The sequence below is a fragment of the Cyprinus carpio genome, chromosome B8 (assembly GCF_018340385.1).
Source record: "Cyprinus carpio isolate SPL01 chromosome B8, ASM1834038v1, whole genome shotgun sequence".
Classification (NCBI taxonomy): domain Eukaryota; kingdom Metazoa; phylum Chordata; class Actinopteri; order Cypriniformes; family Cyprinidae; genus Cyprinus; species Cyprinus carpio.
In genome coordinates this window covers 6656125-6679123 of record NC_056604.1, presented here as the reverse complement: position 1 = coordinate 6679123, position 22999 = coordinate 6656125, and the positions used below count along the sequence as shown (strand labels likewise).

Below are 22999 nucleotides of genomic sequence, written 5' to 3'. Positions count from 1 at the left end.
TTATTATGCTTTACTTTTATATTAGATGATTATTTAATATATATATATATATATATATATTTTTTTTTTTTTTTTTTTTTTTTTAAATTAGAATAATAAAAACACAAATTAGACTGCAATTAGAATTTGTCACAGTGCAAAAATAAGATTAAAGCTTTATGATTTTTATTTATTTTATTTTTTGGGGTGAAATGGCTTGTCTTGACCTTGATATGTTTATTTCCCAGCCACTAGTAACATAATATAATTTAAATACAATGTTCCCTTTCATACAGAATGGGAGGCATTCCTGCAAAAACACACAGGGATGAGAAACTACTTATATTTCTAGGCATTATTGACATCTTGCAGTCTTACAGGTAAGCCTGGTGTCAGTTTACAACAAACCCAAGAATCCAAATGTCATGTTACAAACCAGCTTACAGCATATTAGCTCAATGCACCATCTTTAAATGAACTCCCTCATCCCTGACGAGATCTCTTGCTCTTATTTCCCACCAATTCATGAAGAAGCTGGAGCACTCCTGGAAGGCACTCGTCTATGATGGTGTAAGTCTATATGTCTCTCTCTGCTCTCTTCGTTTATGAATAGACTATTCATACCGCTAGGGAATTAAAGACGCTTCCTGGTTTAATTGTCTTGTATTCTCTTTCTCCTAGGATACGGTGTCTGTGCACAGACCGAGTTTCTATGCAAACAGATTTCTCAAGTTCATGAGCTCCAGAGTATTCAGAAAGATTCAGCGTAAGTCAACAACGAGAGCAAATTCATTCATTATGCAAGTATTACATAATCACAATGGGATACATTTTGAATGTTAAATGTTATAATGGTACAATATGCATCTGCAAAAAAATTATATTTTACGAAATGTGATAACATTGCACAAAAAGGTCTCATTTGTTAACATAAGTTAATGCATTAGTTAACATAAACTATGAGAAATATATTTTTTTGTTGATGTGAAAAACAGTTGTTATGTTCTTAAAAACAATAATACCAATACAGTTGTTATTTTTTTGTTTATGTTCATAGTGCATAAAATGATTTTAACAGATGCTTAACTTAATGGAGATGTAAATGTAGAAATGAAGACTAATAAATGCTGTAGAAATATTGTTCATTATTAACTAATGTAGTTAACTAATGTAAACAAATTAAAACTTATTGGTAAATGTTACTGATTATTTAATAATTAAGAAATAGTTTAATTTAAGTGTGTACATTTAATTGCATATATCTGTGGATGTGAAAAAGAATAATTAAATCAAACTAAAATAAAAAATGCAAAGTCACTGCCACAGTAGGATGTTCTGGGTTACTTTCTATGATATTCTGGCCTCTAGTTTAAAACCGGGTCAAAGAAGTGCATTGCAAGCAGTGGAATAAGAATTAGAATTAATCTAATTATATATCATTATTTTTCAACTTTAATTTCATTTCTAAGAATATTTTGAAACAACATTACAACAGCAGAACTTCTCCTTCCTCTTTCTACAACCTAACAAGAGGTCAGGAACTGTAATTGACCCCGGTAATCAGATTTTTACAAGCCAAATTAAAATAACAGAATGCAGATTTATTTTTATACTTTCTAATAAAGTTAGACAGCAGACCAAGATTTCATTTCATGCACTAATTGTCTGCTGCCAAGTAACAGTTAGGGGGGAGTTACATCATCATGTTTTCAGTTCATTTAGGACAGTGTCCATAATTAGTCTCTTTGTTGCACATCCAGCAAATCGTTTCTCCCCAAGCAAGAGGGCGCGGAACTCCATATCAGCGCTGAAGTGCTCTTCCCAAGAGGTGCTGTCCTCACAAAAGGAGGAAAAGGCAGAGGAGATGACGGACAGACTTGGAGGAGCCCGTAGTCTTGCCAGTCTGGATGGACAAGGTGGGCAGCACTATATGAAAACTGTTCATACGGCTAGAGGGCTTTTCGCATGAGAAAATATTATCTGAGAGACATTTTAAACTCTGCATTGACATAATCAGGGGTTATCATGTTTCATATTTTACTCTGGATTAGTTTCAGTTTCAAGTTTTCACATTGTACATGTGTAAACCCAGGGTTAACCGGATAGTTAACACAAAAATGAAAATTCTGTTATCATTAAATCACCCTCCACTTGTTCAAACCTGTAAGAATTTCTGTTCTATGAGTTTCTTTTGTTGAACACAAAAGAAGACGTTTTGAAGAATGTTGGTTATACTGACCAAAGTTGACTTTAGCCACTGACTTCCATAGTATGAAAAGAAAAATGCTATTAAAGTCAGGCTACGTTTACACTAGTGTTTTTGTTTTAAAATGCATAGTTTTTGCTATGGTTACGCCTGTAGTTTACACTACTTCGGTGTTTTCGACCCTCGAAAAGGGAGAATTTTGAAATCGCTGCAGACTCCGTTTTAGTTTGAAAACTCTGGGGTTGCGCTTTAGTGTAAACGGACCAAAACGGAGACTTTTGAAAACGATGGCGTGGCTGCCCACATTCGCTCTGCGTATCCTTGACGACCGTGTAACCGTTACATTATGCTCATTGTTGTACCCATACCATGTATAGGTAGATGGCCCATTCAGCCTCTCCAAGCACGTAGACGCATCTGCCATCTAAATAATAAGGCATCTACCTATACATATCTATGGTTGAACATGCATAAATGGTCATGTGACGTGTTTTTGGTTGTGTGTTGTAGACGGAGATCGTTTCTGAAACGCAATAAAAACACCAGTGTAGACAAGGATCGTTTTCTTTTTAAAACGTCATTTAAAAGGGGTCACATGACATTGCTAAAAAGAACATTATTTTATGTATTTGGTGTAATGCAATGTGTTTATGTGGTTTAAGGTTCGAAAAACACATTGTTTTTCACATACTGTACATTATTGTTGCTCCTCTATGCCCTGCCTTTCTGAAACGCATCGATTTTTACAAAGCTCATCATTCTGAAAAGTGAGGTGTACGCTGATTGGCCAGCTATCCAGTGCGTTGTGATTGGCCGATTACCTCAAGTGTACCTCAAGTGTGTGACAGAAATGTTACACCCCTTACCATACTGTGATATGATTTCTAGTTGTGTCCTCTTTTGGAAGACCAAGCAAAGTAGCTTCGCTTTCACAACGAAAAACACATAGCGCCTCCACGGCAGGGCGGCCTGAAGTAACAATACTACACTGAGAATCAAAATTACGCCTTTCTTTGTATGAACATTTGGGTGGTGTTATGCAAGTCTTCCCACACAGTGACGTAGACATGTGGGGGTGTGTTTAAATGAGGCGTTTTATGAGCCCGTGTACGAATCTTAACTTTTATAAAGAATATCTCTTTGGGTTTTAGACTTTAGTCTTTGCAACTTTAGGTATCTTATCTATTCACGAACAGCTTGTAACACTCCAAAGAGAAAGGAAAACTTGAAATTGCATCATATGACCCCTTTAAAATGAAAACACACTAGTGTAAACAGGGCCTCAATGACTACCATCAGCTGTTTGGTTACAAGCATTCTTTAAAATATCTTTAGTGTTTTGGAAAAAGTGGAGGGTGAGTAATTGATGACAGAATTTTCATTTTTGGGTGAACTACCCCTTTAATGTTCTTATTTGCATATTAATGAGGTAAACAACATTAGCTAGAGTTAAAAATGGCATTAGTCTTGGGTTAAAAAGATACCTGGAGTTAAGTGCAGTGTAAAAAGCCCTTGATTTGCTTCTTATGCATCACTAACGACAAATGCTGGCATTTACTTGCAAACATAAGTTCTATTACCCTTGACATACACAAACAAGAACTGTCTGCTTTTTTTATTTTGTGCAATAGCTTTTGGAAAAACCCTGAAAAATGAGCTGCCATCCGAGACAGTCACTTTTTTTCCAGACAGTCATGTCTTCTTCGTTCAATTCGCATTTACTACCTGAACACAAACCTCAGCGGCAGAAGTTACTCAATGTCCTTGCTTTGACCTTTTACGCTGCTATATTAGTCATCGGCTCAAAGCTGCTGCTGCGTATGAATTATAATAAAAAATGTGATATCTTACCATTCAAAAGTTTGGGGTCAGTATGTTTTTGAAAATAAATCAATACTTTATTCAGAAAGGATACATTCAATTCATCAAAAGTGCCAGTAAAGGCATTCACACTGTTACAAATGATTTATGTTTTAAATAAATGCTATTCTTTTGAACTTTATTCATCAATGAATCCTGAAAAAAAAAAATTCAGCACAACTGTTTCCTCCATTGACAATAATACTGATAAATCTTCTTAAGCAGCAAATCAGTATATTAAAATGATTTCTGAAATAACATGAAAAAAACAAAATAATAAATTAATTAAAATAAAAAATCAACTTTAAAATCACATAAATAACTAATTTTTTAGAAAATGGTTATTTTAAAATGTAATAATTTTGCAGACTCCAAACTTTTAAATGGTAGTTTAGTTACTTTGTCATGTACTGTACATTTACTCATCAGAAAATAATGTTTCCTCCCAGTCACCTCGTATGATGTTTTGTCTGCTCATACCACAGTGTACTGGTCCTATAACCATCCTGACCTGGTCCCTCAGACTCCTTACCCGTATGAAGCCTCTTCCTTGAGCCACACCCTCTCCCCGCCCTCTATTTACGTCCCAGATTACTACCGGGAGGCCAGATCAAACAAAAGGTGACATCTCACAAACCTTCACACCCATCAACCCTCCACACACCTGTTACCTTCTCACATCTCCACCTGTCTTCCCGCCACAGAGATACTGAAAAGGGCAGTTCACCTAAAATATGAAAATCCAGTCATCATTTACCAAACACATTTGACTTCTTTCCATGGAACACAAATGGAGAATTTTTTTAGCCACTGAGTCATAATGAATACAGACCAAGCTTTCAGGCTTCAGAAGGCAGCAATAGCACCATAAAAGTATCATAAAAATAACCACATGACTTTTGTGCATCATATGATTGTGAACTTTGAGATGAACAGACCAAAATGTAAGTGGTTATGCTCCAATCATCCTCTTTGAACCACAGTGAGTTGAACTCAAGAACCAGATTAGTTCAATTCCTTCATAAATCATTCAGAGCAGTTTTGTGAACTGAATCAGTTGATTCACTGACAAGATCTGACTCCGAAAGAATGATTCCTTCAGAAATCCAGCTTTGCTGCTTCTCTCTTTAACACACCAAGGAAAGCTAGATATCATTATTTTTGTCCTTTGATTTCAGTTTTAAGTGATTTACTATTTTTAATGGTACATTTCACAAGGTTTTACCTCCATTGTGTGACCGATGGAGTTTTTGTTCCTTACCGCCACTTAGTTGGGGACACTTCATTTACAGCGATATCGTTGACTTGATTGCAAATGATTGCACAGATACTATTTAAACTGAACTGAGCTGCATGAACTGAACTGCCTTTAACTGTCATTTTGCATTATTGACAAACTGTTTTCCTAATTAATGTTGTTCAGTTGCTTTGACACAATCTGTTTTGTTTAAAGCACTATATAAATAAAGGTGACTCGACTTGACTTGACATTGGAGTCATTTTTAAAGCCTAAAAACCTTCATTTAACTGTAATTTCATGGAAATGTTTCTCCAAAGAAAGAAAGTGTAATAGGTTAGGAATGACATGAGGGTTGAGTAAATAATGACAAACCAGATCAGTTCAGTTGATCAATAAATCATTCAGAGTGATTTTGAACTGAATCAATTGATACATTGATGATAAAGTTCAAAAGAATCTTTCCTTCACAAATTAAAACTTACATACCAAGGAAAGCTAGATATCATAATTTTTGTCATATGATTTGAGTTTCAAGTTGTATACTACTTTTATAGTGTGTTTGAGTCCTTTTTGAAGCCAAAAAACAGACTTATTCACTTATTACATTTAAAAGAGCAACAGATACTTCAAAATCCTTTTGTGTTCCATTAAAGAAAAAGTTGGGAATGACATGAGGGTTGAGTAAATGATGACAAATATTTGATTTATGTGTGAACTATTCCAAGTCATTTGAATATAGCCAAACAATGCCACAATGTAACACTTGAGATCTATTTCTTATACCCTGCTCTAGCGTGAGCAGCTGACCAGGTGCTGTCATGCTACACTTGTTCTGCTGCTGGATTCTTTGTGTTTGGTTTTCACTGATCTCCTCACCTTTGACTCACAGCTGTTTTAAGAGGAATTCCTGTGAAAAGACCTCATAAATATTTCACCTGCTTGCTAAGGACGAATATAATGGTGGTATTGTTTTATGACACACAATACCACGAAAAGAGGCATTCGGTGCTCCTCAGCTTGAACAATGATTATTGAGTTAAAAGAGCTTAGTCAGATGCTATCTTGTTGACTTAATTAACATAATAGGTTAATTAAAGGTGGTTGCTAAGGCAAAACTATTGCTATTGCTTAGACTTCATGTTAGGGATGTACCATGTTTCAGATGGTAATTTTGGGCTCAAATTTTATTTTTATTTTTTTATGTTTTTTGGTCACCAAGGCCACATTTATTTGATTAAAAATACAGATACCAGTAATAAAATGTTTAATATTTTTACAATTTAAAATAATGTTTTCTGTTTGAATGTATTTTAAAATGTAATTTATTTCTGTGATGTAAAGCTGAATTTTCAGCATCATTACTCTTGTCTTCAATGATCCGTCAGAAATCATTCTGATATACTGATTTGCTACTCAAGAAACATTTTTAATATTTAATCTTAATATTTTTGTGGAAACTTCTTAGAAAGTTTAAAAGAACAGCATTTAGACAGTCTTCACTGTCACTTTTGATCAATTTAATGCGTTCTTGTCGAATTAAAGTATTCATTTCTTTCAAAAAATATCTTGCTGACCTCAGGCAGTCAAAGCGTTTGATGAAGTCCAGGGTGAGCCTGTGTTAATGAACACCCTCAGCTTCTGAAAAGTGTCACATGCTCAAAGTGCTTTATGTTCATGAGGTGAACAAAGGTCTGGTTGCCATGGCAGCAATAACTCAAGAGATTATTACAGGCAATAAAAACATAAGCACATTCCAAAGTGGATATAGATGGCCAGCACTCATCTGAAACATGTCACGGTAATGATGAGAAATATTACAGCTGAAATGCTTTCTGTTCTGGTGTCCCTCACACACGGCCACACATATTTCCTCTGTGGCATTAATGAGGCCACCAGCTTTGCTCAATATTCATCTGTCATGTTTTGAGGACTCTTAATTTGTCCTCTGATTCACTGCTGCTGTTGTTTCCTTTCAGATGTGCCTGCTCAACTTTTACATTGGAGGACAGCGGCATCTGTCTGACATCGGAGCAAAGCACCATGGACATAGACAGAGATGACGACTCAGTGCTGGATGTCTACTTTGTGAGTTTGTGCAGGACAGCTAGTGGATTACATCTCTAAGGATCAATGGATTTTAGTCAGGGTCATATAGAAAATAAAAAAATGTGAGAAACAGAAGTACAATACGCTCAATAGGTTGTACTATCATATGTTATTTGCAAAGATTTTTCAGTGTTTCATTGACTTAATTATCAATACCAAGGAACACTATATAATCCACTGTACTTTTATCCCTCACAGCCTTATTTTTACTCACATTAAATTAAATAGGATGCCTACCCTGCATAAGGTGATTTGGATCTGTAATGAAATTGTCAAAAATTATCAAAATATCTGTTATTATGTGGCTCTTTGGAATAGTTGATTCTAATTGGTCAGTTGCAGCTTTATCATAGCAGGTAATATTTTGTATATTGACCAATAAACATTCAGGACTAGTTATAATCCGTTTTGTAATCCATTTTGTGTGTATGTACATGAAAATTTAATTTTGATTAAATTTAATATTGAATTAAGTATTTATTAATTATAATTTGTATGATCTATAATATTAATGTTATTATATTTTAATTGTTATATCATTATAAATGTAATGTATAAAATATTAGATATATCATGTATGAATAACAGATTAAATTCCAAGTTACTATTTATATTACAAAGGTTTATTATTATTATTATTATTATTATTATTATTATAAATAAAAACCTTTTACCTATAACCAATGTTATTCTTTTATTTTTATTATAAAAAGTTTTTAGAATTATAACTTGTAGTATTGACTGACAAATCTTATCCATGTTTTTTATAAATATCAGATTACATTTTCAAAGTTAAGAAAGGAATAAGGCTAGTCAGTCAGTATTACAACTTTTAATTTAAAAAGGTTCAGTAGTAAATATAAAAGAATAACATTTGTAATATAAATAATAACTTTAATAGAATAATAGAATTTTATATATGATAAATATCTTAAAATTATAACAGAATAAATTAAATATAAATATTTAGAAATATCAGATTATGAAATGTAAAAATATAATGTGAAAGTAATACAAATAATAAAAAAAGAATCTTTGTAATTTAATATAAAATAAATAATAAGCATAAAATAATAATATAAAACGATATAATCTACGAATGTTAAAATATAATATATATTGATAATTATTATATTATATTAATAATATATTATATTATATATTTCCAGTAAGGAGCAAAATGAGATGACCTCCCAAATCACCTGCTTCTGCAGTCCTCCAGATCCTCATGTGCCGAGAGCGCCACCTGCTGCCAAACAAAGAAAACATTCCCCAATGCAACGTCAACAAACATCAGATCACAGCGCCAAAGTTTTCCTCGGACTGTTTGGAGGGCTACAAGAGTTCAGATTCATGGACATCCGTAACCACATGCTGATTCAGCTTTTGTAGCCCTTACATTACAAGCCGCTCTGTGCTCAGACTGAAGACAGATGCCACATCACGCCATTCATTGTTTTGGAAACATGCAATAATTACACTCCTTTGATATGCAAAGATTGTTTATAACTGCTATCTTCTTTACCTCTTAAAGGATGTAGTCTTTAGTGACCTAGATGCACCGCGTGGCGATTCAAACTCTAGGGAACAGAGCTGTTCAGATATTTGTGCAATTTTCATACATTATACAAGTGTGTGTTATCATAGTTCTCCTCACTGGAGTAATAATCCTGAGGTTTTATTTCCAAGCAAACACAGTTTCTAGGAAACAACAGATGTGTGACTGTAGTTCTCAGACATCTCTGTAAGTGTACTGTAATGTAGGAGTGTCTTTCACTGTGTAACTTCAGTCATGCTCAGATTTACACTGGTACATCAGCTCCTGATAATCAAGAGTGGGATTCGCATCAGCAGTGTGCATTATTTACATATATCCAGATGCCAGAATGTTTTTATGTGCTAAAATGCAGTCAGTCTTTCAAGCAGGGGCGGGTGAGTTTCTTACACGCATATACATTCTATCAGGAGATTCCTGGAGCTGTCCAAATGATTGCTTGATGTTAGATGCTAGTGCGCTTCTGATTTTAAATGCCATGTCAGAACTGTCTTTTGAATATTATTATTGCACCTTTGTTTGTTTTAAGGCCATAATTTATTAAATCATTATTATAAATTAACTTTATGTTTGTCTGAATTTCATGTCAACCAGTATTTGGCCGTTTTGAGATTATTGTGACGTGCATTATTTGTGAATGAGTGTCTTATTTTATTTTGGCAAACTTGTATGTATTTCGCTCCCATTACATTGTGTTTTGTACAGTCTGCATTAACATTCAGATGTTTGGGGTCAGTAAGATTTTTGAAAAAAGTATTTTGTGCTCATCAAGGCTGTATTCATTTGATCAAAAACAAAGAAACATCACGCATGATCCTTTAGAAATCATTCTAATATGCAGATATGGTTCTCAATAATTTTTTTATGAATATTTCAAAAGAACAGTTTATTTAAAATAGAATTATTTTATAAATATTATAAATGTCTTCAATGCCACTTTTGATCAGTTCAGTGTGTCTTTTCTGAGGAAAAGTTTTTTTTTTTTGAAAATGTATTAATTTTCAAAAAATTATAATAGATACTAAATTAATGCTAATTAATTAATCAACTGACCCCAAACAGTACTGTATATATTGATGTTATATTGCCAGCTTATTTACTTTAGATGTGAGTTTCAGGATTGCCAGTAAAAATACCTCATCATTCATCGCCTTTTATCTACAGTATACACAGAAACAAAAACAGTTTTCATTCAGAAACTGAGAGTAAATTTCACAAATAATTACAAAATAAAATGGCAATTAACAAATTGCATTTGAATTAAATATAAAAAATTTGAAAGACTGAAATAGTATTTGTAAATGAATAATCTTCATTTACAAAATGGAAAAATCTTTTACAACAACAGGGCATTTATAGTGATTTTATATCAATAACTGAACCACAAAACATTTTATACAACAGGCATTCATACTAACACTTAAAAAATATATATCAAATTTAATTTATTACTGTCTATAATATATAATGTAGTAGTACTAGTATTAGTTGTAGAAGTAGTAGTGTTGTGAGCACTTTTAGCATCAGTATGTCTCGACCCAATATAAACATGCCACAGCAGTGTCACTCACAGCACCTCCCAGAAGTCTGCAGGATGTTTTGTTATGATTGTTAACATCTTCCCCCACTTCTACTACTATCTTCGAGAGCTCTTCCATTCTAGAAAGTACGAGTCAGAGCTCCACCGCACCAGCTGTCCACCAGCAGCTCCCATCGGTCAGCTCTGGACATGTGCTACTGAGCTCTCAGCTGTCACACCTTCTCCCTAAATAGACCTTATCAGAGAAGCGCCATTTCACTGAAATGAGGGGTGTCCATTTATCTGCAAATTAAAATTAATGTACCATCACAGAAATAAACAAACAGCGTGAAGTGGAATAGCGATAAAGTCGGAAAGATGTAATTTTGTGGTTTTCACTGGTAGATGCTTAATACGTTTGTATAAACATTTGGGGTGGATGAAGACCTCAACACCCCTCATTATAAAATGGATGCATCCGTTATCCTGGTACGTTCCCCCAATGTGCAATATGTATGTAAGTGACTATAAGACGACTGATGATAAACCCAAACGACAAGAAACTACACACAGACCAGACTTTCCTCTTACGACGAAGCGTAAGTATAATTATATGCATGGTTGCTTGTTTTTGAATGCATAATCTATAGAGTCGTAGTGTTCAGAATAGGGAATTTGTCTATAATGTATAGATGTACAGAAGTTGCCATTGACTGTGTTCAGTATAGTGGAGGTAGGACCTCTTAGAGGCCACATTGTTGCCCAAATAAGGCATGAGGGTCAGATATTTAAAGTCAGAGATAACATGTGCTTGACCATTTGTTTGAGAACACTGGAAAATTGGTACCTAAAAAGTAAGTTTGAACATCTTTTAAATAATGTGCTACATCTAAATGTTGCAAGGACTGTGTTAGGATTAAAAGTTTGTAATAATGCAATACATTACAGGCAAGAACATTTTTTCCTATCAATATTCTGAAGGTTTTTACAGAGGGGTTTGATAATTGTATAAATATTAGGGCTCTTTTCTAAAAACATGGTGAAATCTGGCTATTAACAGTATTTTCTGATTTATGGAGTGATAAAAAGAAACATCCGAACTCAACAAAATGAGAAAATCATTTTTAACCCTAGCTTTATCCAGTGTTCAAATTTCTCTTCTGGAAATGTATGCAAAGTAATGCATATTTAATTAGATATTGTTTCATTTGCGTATTTAAACATTACATTTCAGAAAACTTTTAGTACAAAAAAGGTCTGCAATTCTTAATGTAATCAATCATCTGGGATAGCATGGTGATATCTATTAGTTATATTTTTCCCTGTTTACATGGAGTGTCTTGTCTTAAATAATATTTATTAGATACAAAACAGTAATTATTTGTGGAAGATGTCACGTAATATTTTTGTATATATTTTTTAATTGTAATAATATTAATAATTACATATTTTTAAAGAGACTAATGCTGCTGTTTTAATGTTGTGTGCAAGTATATTGTCTGAAAGCTCAATCAATATAAGTTGAAATGTAACACTTGAATGAATTTGACTGTATACAGGAAAGAGTTGCATGTGAACAATATGTAACCTTTTAAACTGTAACATTCTCTATTAGATGGGAGAAATCGCAGATCCGGTTCAATTCAAGGAAGAGGGCAACAAGCACTTCCAAGCTGGAGAAATCGACAAAGCCATTGAGTGCTACACTAAAGCCATTAAGTCCTGTAAAGACAAGAAAGCACTGGCAGTCATCTACAGGAACAGATCAGCCTGTTTCCTGAAAAAGGTAAGAATCATTTACACATTACAAGCCTATATAAAACCCATCATATTTTTGCATGAATTTAATTCGATGTGTTGTTTTCCAGGAAAATTATAACAATGCCGTATCAGATGCTTCTAAAGGTATGATTCACAAATTAATCATTCTCTTTAAAATATTTTTGTTCTGGTTTCAGTCTCATTATACCTTCAAACACCAACATGTTACTATTAAATCATTTAAAAAATGTGTTTCTTCTGACCAATTGCAGCTATCGATGTGGATGCCGCAGACATCAAGGCTCTGTACAGAAGATGTCAAGCGCTCGAGAAGCTTGGCAAACTGGACATGGCCTTCAAGGATGTCCAGAGATGTGCAACCTTAGAGCCGAAAAACAAGACCTTCCTCGAGACCCTCAGAAGACTCGGAGCTGACATCCAACAGAAGGTGATGATCATTTTTGTCAAAATGCTTTTGAGCTCACATAATGCACATTATGAGTTTCTAAAAAGCTTATCCGATTTTCTCCACAGCTGAAAACAACCTTCTCAACAGACTCCAGAGTACAGAACATGTTTGACATTCTGTTTTCAGATGAATCAGATAAGGAGAAGCAAGAAAAGGTTTGAACAACTTGTTAACTGTTAGCTTAAAACAGTAAAGACACATATTCTCAGTCACATATTTCTCAGTAAAACTGAACAACATGTTTGTTGGGTCCACTAGGCTGCAAACAACCTGATTGTCCTGGCCAGAGAGGACGCGGGTGCAGAGAGAATATTCCAGAACAACGGTGTGCCTTTACTTGTCCAACTCATTGACACAGGAAAACCTGAGATGATCCTGGCTGCCATCCGAACCCTGTCAGGAATGTGCACAGGCCACAGAGCAAGGGTAAGTAAAACAGCAAAAAAGAACAGTAAAATAATCTTTTTATAACCTTTTCCCCTAAAATATAATAAAATAATACATTAAGACTTGTTTTCAGGGAATTTATGTTAAATTAATTAGTATTTTTTTATATTAAAATAAGATTTCCCCTATTTTAAAGCATAAATCAAAAATCTATGTGAGGGGAAAAAACTATTTTTTTAAATGAATTTGCTTATTTTTGTGGCTAAGACATATATCCCTAAATCAACAAATTCCCTGAATTTATTAATTTGTTATTCATTATTAGAAAAAAAAAAATATATATATTATAATATAATTCATGCAAATATTAAGATGCTGTATTATTTATAATATATTTTTTATTTTAAATGATTGATTTATTTGATTTTCCTGAAAAACAAGGCAATGATACTGATTAAAATACTTTTTGCAGTTTTTGCAATAATTAATAAAATAAAATAATACAGGTAAATAATATAATAAGGAATACAATAAAGGCTACCAAACAAAAATAATTTGTCAAAATGCATTTTCATGTTTTTGGCGGAAAAACAAACATCCTTAAATCAACATATTCTCTGAATTCAATTAATAATAAACGTATAATATAATATAATATAATATAATATAATATAATATAATATAATATAATATAATATAATAATATAATATAATATAATATAATATAATATAATATAATATAATATAATATAATCTATTATATATAACAAAAAAACAAAAATACCGACAAAAATGTTATTGTAAGTTGAAGAAACGAATGCGATAAAAGTAATAAGCTAGTATGGAATAAAGACCACAAAACACCCATTTTAATTTCGTGGGATCTTAAAGGAACATCAGTCGTCTTGGTGAACTTCCTCTTTTCACTGTATTTGTGACCATTTGTTTAAAATATTTGTGCTAATAATATGTTTGGGTTTTAAAGGCAACTGCTATCATCCACACGGTGGGAATTAGCAAGCTGTGCAGCATCATGGCTGTAGATAATGAAGAGATCGTTCTGGCCACTGCAAACCTGTTCCAGTGTGTCTATGACTCCCTTTCTGGAGGAGACAAGAGAAATTACGGCAAAGAAGAGGCCCTTGTACTCGGTAAGAGAAGACATCTGAGCAGATTTGAATTCAGAGCAACATTACTGAAGATTGAGTTAAAATTGCAAATCGCTCTTGTCCAATAACTGGCAGACTCCAGTAAGGACTTGAAGGATATTCTGCTTGCCTTGTTGGAAATGATCGCAAGCAAGAAGGTGTCTGGACACGGCCGAGACCAGGCTCTGAACCTCCTGACCAAGAATGTGCCAAGAAAAGACAAGAAAAACACAGATAACTCCAAAGGCCTTTTCACCATTGACCACGGTATGCCATTCATCATTATAGTATGATAGTGTCATAAATCACTGTCATAATAACTGAGGATAGCTGTGCATGTGCTTTAATGTATTTGGAGTATTCTAACTAACTGAGCAACCGTTTGTCCGAGGATAATTATTTGCATAAAATGCTCCCAAAGCACTTTTTTAATAGCCTTTGTTCTAATATAAATGTCGTCTTAACACGATTATAAGGACATCAAGAGAATATGCTTTTTGCATATGGTAAATTTTGTATATTTAGAATATAATTTTGTATGAAACTTTTTGGTGAATAAAGATTTGTTCATAAGCAAATTGCTAAGTGTGTACACGTGATTTGTGCTGCTAGAAGGACAGCAATGACATCATTTAATGTAATGTTTTTATGGAAATAGGTCTGAAGAAGATTTTGAAGGTCTGCGGTCAGGTTCCAGACCTTCCGGATCAGTTGCCGTTGACCGAAAACACACAGCTGATTGCTAGCGTTCTCCTTAACAAGCTCTACGATGACATGCGCTGTGACCCTGAGAGAGATCACTTCAGAGATACCTGTGATGAATACATTAAGTAAGTTCCACTTTCACTACAAAATTAGGATTGTATATAAACATCCATGTGGAGTTGCTACTTAATGTCACTGGTTACCATTAACAGGAGCAAGTTTGACCCCAACGACATGGACAGAAACATCCATGCCATCAATACTCTGTCAGGCATTCTACAGGGGCCTTTCGATGTGGGCAATGTCCTTGCGGGTCGTCAGGGCGTTATGGAGATGATGGTGGCCCTGTGTGGATCCGAGCGTGAAGTGGACCAGTTGGTAGCAGTGGAGGCCCTCATTCATGCATCCACCAAAACCAGCAAAGCCTCCTTCTTCATCAGCAATGGAGTAACTCTGCTGAAGGACATGTACAAGAAAACTAAAAATGAGAAGATCAAGATCAGAGCCCTTGTGGTGAGCAGACACTTTACGCACTTTTCAAATTGTGTTTGTTGTAGTGTTATTGAAAAAGAGCAGTTGTTATATTTTTGCATACTGTATGTAACATGATATATCCAATTTATTTTCTTAGGGTCTGTGTAAACTGGGATCCGCTGGAGGAGATGATTACAGCATGAGACAGTTTGCTGAGGGCTCCACTGAGAAACTGGCCAAGCAGTGCAGAAAGTGAGAATGCCAGATTTTCTTTATTTGTAGGACTCATATGATATTTTAATATAATATTGCATGAGCTGTGTTCAAACATGCACTAGTGTTCAAAGGTTTGGGGTCAGTAAGATTTGGATTTGGATCTAAAAAGCAATAGTAAAGACATTTATCATTTTAAAAGATTTCTATTTATTTTTCAAATAAATGCAGTTCTTTACTTCAAATAAGTGCAGTTGTTTTCTAAATTTTTGTTTTTTAAACTTTTGAATGGTAGTATAGCACTTTCAACTTTCTAACCTCCCCCTAAAAGACAATGTACTGAAACTAAAATGGAAAACACTCCATTCCTACTGTCAGAAAATCAGATACATTAACATATGAACTTTCATTTACATTGTAAACAGTGCCTCGGCATTGCATTTCAACTAGATTTGGTTTATTCCAGGTGGCTCTGCAACCCTACACTTGATGTGCGTACAAGGAAATGGGCCGTTGAAGGTTTGGCTTACCTTACCAATGATGCTGACGTAAAAGATGACTTCGTTGAGGATGAAGCAGCCCTGAGGGCCATGTTTGAACTCGCCAAGGTGTGTGTTAAAAGATAAAAAGACTGAATTAACTGAACAGATTTTTTCAATTCATATGACTTAATAGAGATGTACATATAAATGTACAAATGGCAATACAACATTGTTCTCTTCTAGTCAAAAGATAAGACCATTCTATATGCTGTCGCCTGCACCCTGGTCAATTGCACCAACAGCTATGACAAGAAAGAGATCATCCCTGAGATGGTGCAGCTGGCCAAGTTCTCCAAACAACACGTCCCTGAGCAGCACCCGAAGGTAACATACACAGAATCCTGTGATGTGGCAAATCTTTTTCTTTAAAACTACAAATACTCCATGTAGTTTCTCAATAAATGTACGCTTAAGTATACACTGCTTGAAACGTTATGCTGGATGAGTTAATATATAGCTACATTTTAAAACATTTCTCTTGTGCTAAAGGATAAGAAGGACTTCATTGAAAGGCGAGTAAAGAGGCTATTGAAAGCTGGAGTCACATCAGCTCTCGCTGTCATGGTCAAAGCAGATAATTCTATCTTGACTGATCAGACCAAAGAGATGCTAGCAAGGTAAGACTAAAAATGGGTCAGAAGTCTGTTCTGATAAGGTTGGCAGCAAACACAGTTTGTTCTACACTGAATTACTGACTCCATCAAATGAAACCATTTAAATTCAAGAGACATTTAGACACCACAGTTAATAAAAGACTGATTGATTGGTTTCTTAAAGAATATATTTTATTACACTTTTTTTTATTGTAATTTATTTTGGTATTACATGCTGTGTTTTTAAATCTAGACCCTGATGCTAAAACTACCATTCTAAAATCTAATGTGGGCTGATGATTTGTTGCTGCTGAAGTTAATATTCTTACTATTTTTGTCCACCCAGAGTGTTTCTTGCATTGGCAGAAGATATTAAAGATCGTGGCACAATTGTAGCTCAAGGTGGAGGAAGGGTAAAAGACCACAGACCAAACACAATCCCAGTAGATACTTCAGTAAATCTTTTGAAATTAAAACTTTTCACTACTATGTGCTACAGGCTTTGCTACCATTAGCCCTGGAGGGAACTGACAAAGGAAAAATAAAGGCCAGCCATGCTCTGGCAAAGATAGCAGCCGTCTCCAACCCTGAAATCGCCTTCCCTGCTGAGAGGGTAAGATAACCTTTTACATGTAAAGAAAAACAGTAAAGAAAACACAATATCTTATTTTGCATGTTTTTGAGCATATAAAAATGGAATACCTCATTTTCCATATATCTGTCCTTTCCATAACAGATATATGAAGTTGTGCGACCACTGGTTTCCTTGCTAAACACAGAACGAGATGGTCTAGAAAACTTTGAAGCTCTGTTGGGTCTTACAAATCTGGCTGCCTTGAATGACAAACTTCGGTAAGTGTCAGAAAATGTCCCATCTGTCATCTGGTGATGATATAAAAACATTTAAGTTAGGCGTTTGTTCGAAAACCCCCAACATTACATATTAAAAGCTAATAATTTGGGAAAGGCAGAATTCAGAACCAAAATAGCCAGGTAGACAAATCCAAAACCTTAAATGCATTAAGACCAAGATCAACAAGACATGAGAACAAAATGTGCAAAATGATTGCAGCTAAAAACTGAAACAGAAAGTGACTTCCTAGAACTTTGTCATGCTGAAGGAGGAACTGTAAGCAAGTACACACTGCAAAGATGGAAAGCAAAATTCTAATTCAGAATCAAATATCATAATTTTTCCCGGAAACAAGTTGAAATGTGGACTCATCTAGTACAGCACACATTTTCACATTTATCTGAGATGAGCTTTGGCCTAGAGAACCCGGCAGCATCGCTGCATAGAATTGATGTATAGCTTTCTCCTAGAATAACAGATATTCAAGTTAAATTTCTTGATGCAGCAGCAAACTGTGGTAAATGACAGTGGTTTTCTGAAGTACTCCTGAGCCCACGCGGCTATATTTCACACTGCAGCATGACGGTTTCTTATGCAATACCATCTGAGGGCTCAAAGGCCATGCACATTCAACTGAGATTTCCTGCCTTGCCCTACATGTACTGTGATTTCCTTGAATCTTTTCACAATATTATGTATGGTACTTGTTGAAAGACCTAAATTCTTTGCAATTTTGCATTGCGAAATGTGATTTGTTTGACACTTCTCTTGTGAAATTTGGCACAAAGTGATGAGCCATGATCCAGCTTTGCTTGCAAAGACTGAGATGCTCCCTTTATATCCAAACATGATACCTTGACATATTACCAATTCACCTGCTTACTGTGAAAAATGTTTCAAAACAGTTTAACGTGGATATTCTATAACCTTTTTACTTTTAACTTGCCTCTGTCCCAAAAATGTTTAATGTGTTGCAGCCATCAAAAAAATTTTTTTTATGTTACAAAATACAAAATGCATTTTTCAAAACGTCCCAACTTCTCTGGAACTGGGGTTGTATTTATCTTTATTTCCACAGAGTGAAAATCCTCAAAGAAAAAGCTCTTCCAGAGATTGAGAACTACATGTTTGAGGAACACGATCAAATCAGACAAGCTGCCACAGAGTGCATGTGCAATCTGGTTAGCTGCAAAGAGGTATGACATACCATTTAGAACACATTTTGCTAACCAAATGTTGCATTGGAGAAATTGACCAAATTCATTCATTCCAACAGGTTCAAGACAGATATCTGGAAGACGGCAATGATAAACTCAAGCTTCTTGTCCTGCTCTGCGGTGAAGATGATGTGCAGCTTCAGAGGGCAGCTGCTGGTGCACTGGCTATGCTCACGGCCGCACAGAAGAAACTGGCTGTTAAGATCACTAAAGTGGTATGTATCATAAACAACAGTCAGTTCCATGTGATTCATTTGTCAAACTTTTGTGGCAGTACCATGGTACACATGGTACAATGTTGCTATCAGATACTCATACCAAAGATGATTGACTTTATTATGTTTTATCATCTACAGACTGGGCAGTGGCTTGAGATCATACAGAGATTGTGCATCCATGACAACCCTGAAATTCAGCACAGAGGTCTTGTGACGGTGTTTAATATGCTGGACGCTGATGAACAACTAGCCAAGAAGCTCATTGAATGTGAACTGCTGGAAATCCTGACATATGTGGCAAAACTAGAGGACAACCCCAAGAAGCAGGATGCTATTAATGCTGCCCGCGCCTGCCTGTCTAGAGCCATGGATACTGGACTTATCAAACCGTTTTCAAATTAAACAGAAAACAATTCATCGTGACGTATCATTAGGCGAATAGAGAATGGTCTGCTTTCTGGGAAAGTGGAAAGACTGCAAACCATTTGCAATATGTTTTATTTTTAACATTTCTACTGATAAGCATAGTTCTTTTTGTTAGATGATATGTTTGTGTGGCTGTTTGTTTGATCAGTGGAATTTGGTATGTATTTTACATGCTCATTTCATATTTCATGTATTTGCACCTTTTTTGATTCACCGATAATAATCTTTTTCGGAGAAAAGATAAATGGAATTTCTTAATATTGACATTACCACAATTACCTTTTTTAATATATTTGTGCAAGTAAACCAATAAACACATATACAATGGAAGAGTTCATTGAACCTTATAAAATATTGCAAAAATAAAGTTTTCATAATGAGGGCAAACATATCCAGTGACTGAGAGATGTACAAATGAATGTTCCTGTAAGGTCCATGCACACGGTCCAAGGAAGGTATCCGGTGCTGGCTGAAGGTTTCTTGTGTGTTCGGTCTTTTCAACATGCATAGTTATTCAGTTTAGGTTAAACTCAAATCTGACTCCATTTTAGTATCTAATCTGACTTCATTTTAATATGACCTCAAATTTAGGTTGAAAGGTAAATTGGTTGTTTGTCTGTCTCTAATTATTATTATTCTCACATTTGATTATTCTATTTATTCTTTAATATTATTGTACTTGTTCATTCGGGTGCTCATGTCGCTCAAAGATATCGCTTTGGCCTTAGCGTATCTTACTGTCACATTCTCGTCAGTCTTGGTTATTAGACAGAGGTAACTGGCTAATACTTTAGATGGCTGCTCCTATGCTTGCTCATTCTAAAAGTACTTTTAATAAGCCCCCATAGATTTGTACACACTTGAATAAAGCAACATTATTTCTAGTCAGAGGTCATGACCACTACTATAGATATAAGCCGACCAACATTACTTTCCCTGATAGTAGTTTTGGTATGGTCATGCCATGGTTTACCCATGTACACTTAGCTAGAGTTATATTAAAGTAAACAGAGGTTAGGCTCACCCTATTTAGGATGGTCGAACAACATCCAGTTGACCTAAACGGAAATTCCCTATAAGCCCTTACAATCTAAGTACACTTGAACTAATACCAAGTGTTAGCCGGATCTCTAAAGATACAATTGGTGTGCCCTATGCTCCATCAACTGAATTTTAGTCCGTTACTAACCTGACGCAGGAAATGCGGTAACAAGGATACAGCGTAATCTACTAGAGTCAATAATTACAGAGTAAAACAGAATAGAATCAAATGTAACAATTCATTATCAGTCAGGTAAATATGTATTATGCCAATTTAAGTTATCAAATCAATACAAGACATCAAATTCTCAAGGATAAATCTAAGAGTAAAGGATGCATACCTGACTTCAGGAAAATACATAGTACTGAGTGCAGAGACACACACCACACTACGGGCTTTCTGGTTACAGAATCGCCCTGATCCTCTTGCTGCAATCCTTTAAATACCTCAGACCAAGACAAACATCCCCCGAGATGAAGACAGAAACTAACAATTGGAATTTGCATTAACTCAGGTCCCAAACCTGAGTGGTTTACAACTCAAAGGGAACAGAAGGTAATTTACATGGAGGACCCTGGGAAAGAGCACTCCCATCACAGTAATCAAAATATCTCTTGACTCTTAGGATCTGTATTATCTTCTAATCTACTTTTGTAAGATTGAGACCATTGTACCAGTTGCACTGAGACATTTCAAATAATACTAGACATGACTGTTAGTTCACTTGCATTGACATTTTCATGTAATCATTTTGAGCAGACTGAGTAGAAGGAAGGATGGGTGAAGGGATTTCAAATGAAACAAATGGCCAGAAGGCAAGGAGGTCTCCTGCACCTCCACTCTGTGGGGTGTCTCGAAGATGCCCGTGTATGTTTGTATTGTCTGTTTCTCAGGAGATCAAAGTATCTCAGGTTCTTTCATCCTTACATTCCTTAAAAGCCTGTTATCATATTTGATACTAAAATTTTAACTTAATTGTTCATAAAAAAATAGGAAAGTTGCTTCAGTGAAGTAATAATGTTTCCAAGATGCTTCAAGAGACCTACCTGCAAAGCTACCCGAAAAAATATGCCCAAGTGCAGCTAGGGAAGTTAATTAATAAAGAAAATCTATTTATGACATTATTTTTTGACAGGATCCTCATTTTACAGCATTTTTACACAAGTGCCTAAAACTTTTAACAGTACTGTAGCTTTGCAGGTAGGTTTCTTGAAGCACCCTGGAGATGTTGCCACAGTTCTTTGGATTTAGTCCGTCTCAGTTTGTTCCGTTTCTTCATGTCATTCCAGACAGACTGGATGATGATGAGATCAGATCTCTGTGTGGAGCACTGGCTGTTGTCAGACAAAAATCTCACTGGATTATTACAATCAATGGCAAAATTAATGTTTGGAAATGTAAACTGATATTTCCTACTGACACACTACAGCAAAAGATAGAAATAACTGACTCAAAACCATTTTTAGCTGGTGAAAATACTAGTGTTTTAATCATTTTGGCCACCGCTATATAAATATATATTCTATGGAAATTTCAATTTTTCTGTCCCTAGCCTTTACGGAAATATTACACTTGAAAAACAACGATTCGATTTATATTTTTAAATAAAACAATTTGCTATTTGAACAATTACACCTTCTTGAGCCATCAGTGTGGCAATGTTTGTTTTTAATTAATTATAAAGAATTCCAAGCACCACAAAACTGCTTGTCCCCACAGCCATGTACAGAGGGCAAGTGCTTTATTCATTGTGCCACTGGTGTTACCATGTTTTTTTTTTTTTCTGTCACATTAAATAAAATGTGTCACATTATGACATGATAATAATTTTATATCCATTGAATTCTGCTACACTCAAAAGAGTTAAAATTTAAAGTTTTGCATCATTACAGGTTTATAACTGTTTTTTTTTTTCAAATATTTTCATTGTTATAGCAAATAAATGGTTGCACAAATGAACTAACATCATTCAATCACACTTTTAACAAACCTGATTAAAATAAATTAAACTTAATTGCCTTATTTGTTGCATTATCATTATTTGTGCTGGGAAAAATAAATCATATCAAATCAATAATAACCTTTAAAATTACCAAAGAAGTAAGTTAACACCAGTGACCAAATAAATAAATAAAAATAAAAACAATTGGTGCATGTGGTCTTTAAATAAATGGACAAAAAATATAAAAATCATAATCATAAATGTTATTTATGTGTATTCATAAAGTAAAAAGGTAATTTAATAATGTGGTCAAAGTTTAAATGTTAAAAAATCAAATACATTTTAAGACATCTTGCCATACCAAAAGTGGACGTTTCTGTAGAATTACCTACAGTTTTTATTATCCTATATTTTTATCTCTAGTTCCACTTTTCTTGTAAACTGTGTAGTCTGCATTTCTTCAAAACTAGGCTTAAATATTTTCTATATGCATTACACCTAAAGATCGGCAGACACAGCAGCACAAAATCAGCTTTGTTTTTCT

The 22999-nt window shown here is 34.6% G+C and overlaps 2 protein-coding genes across 3 annotated transcripts in view; both read left to right on the top strand.

Moving 5' to 3' along the window:
- Positions 1-9508, top strand: part of LOC109084662 (phosphatidylinositol 4-phosphate 5-kinase type-1 beta-like) — a 38065-nt gene extending 28557 nt beyond the window's left edge. The window contains exons 9-15 of the mRNA XM_042729404.1: positions 276-359; positions 501-549; positions 661-745; positions 1740-1895; positions 4531-4666; positions 7262-7370; positions 8561-9508. Of these exons, the coding sequence (XP_042585338.1) occupies positions 276-359; positions 501-549; positions 661-745; positions 1740-1895; positions 4531-4666; positions 7262-7370; positions 8561-8563 (622 nt within the window). The 3' untranslated portion in view covers positions 8564-9508. The remainder of the gene's footprint in view (positions 1-275; positions 360-500; positions 550-660; positions 746-1739; positions 1896-4530; positions 4667-7261; positions 7371-8560) is intronic.
- Positions 9509-10913: 1405 nt separating this feature from the next.
- Positions 10914-19883, top strand: LOC109084684 (protein unc-45 homolog B). 2 transcript variants are annotated; one of them, XM_042729402.1, is made up of 20 exons: positions 10914-11064; positions 12081-12251; positions 12334-12370; positions 12499-12674; positions 12761-12850; positions 12954-13121; positions 14068-14233; positions 14327-14497; positions 14889-15060; positions 15148-15448; positions 15567-15661; positions 16089-16230; positions 16348-16488; positions 16654-16781; positions 17104-17170; positions 17257-17370; positions 17494-17609; positions 18689-18806; positions 18887-19042; positions 19184-19883. In XM_042729402.1, the coding sequence occupies exons 1-20, from the start codon at positions 11005-11007 to the stop codon at positions 19445-19447; spliced, it is 2853 nt and encodes a 950-aa protein (XP_042585336.1). In that variant the 5' UTR covers positions 10914-11004; the 3' UTR covers positions 19448-19883. The 2 variants fall into 2 exon arrangements, with proteins under 2 accessions (XP_042585336.1, XP_042585337.1); XM_042729403.1 differs by lacking the exon at positions 10914-11064 and adding an exon at positions 11166-11319.
- The last annotated feature ends 3116 nt before the right edge of the window (positions 19884-22999 follow it).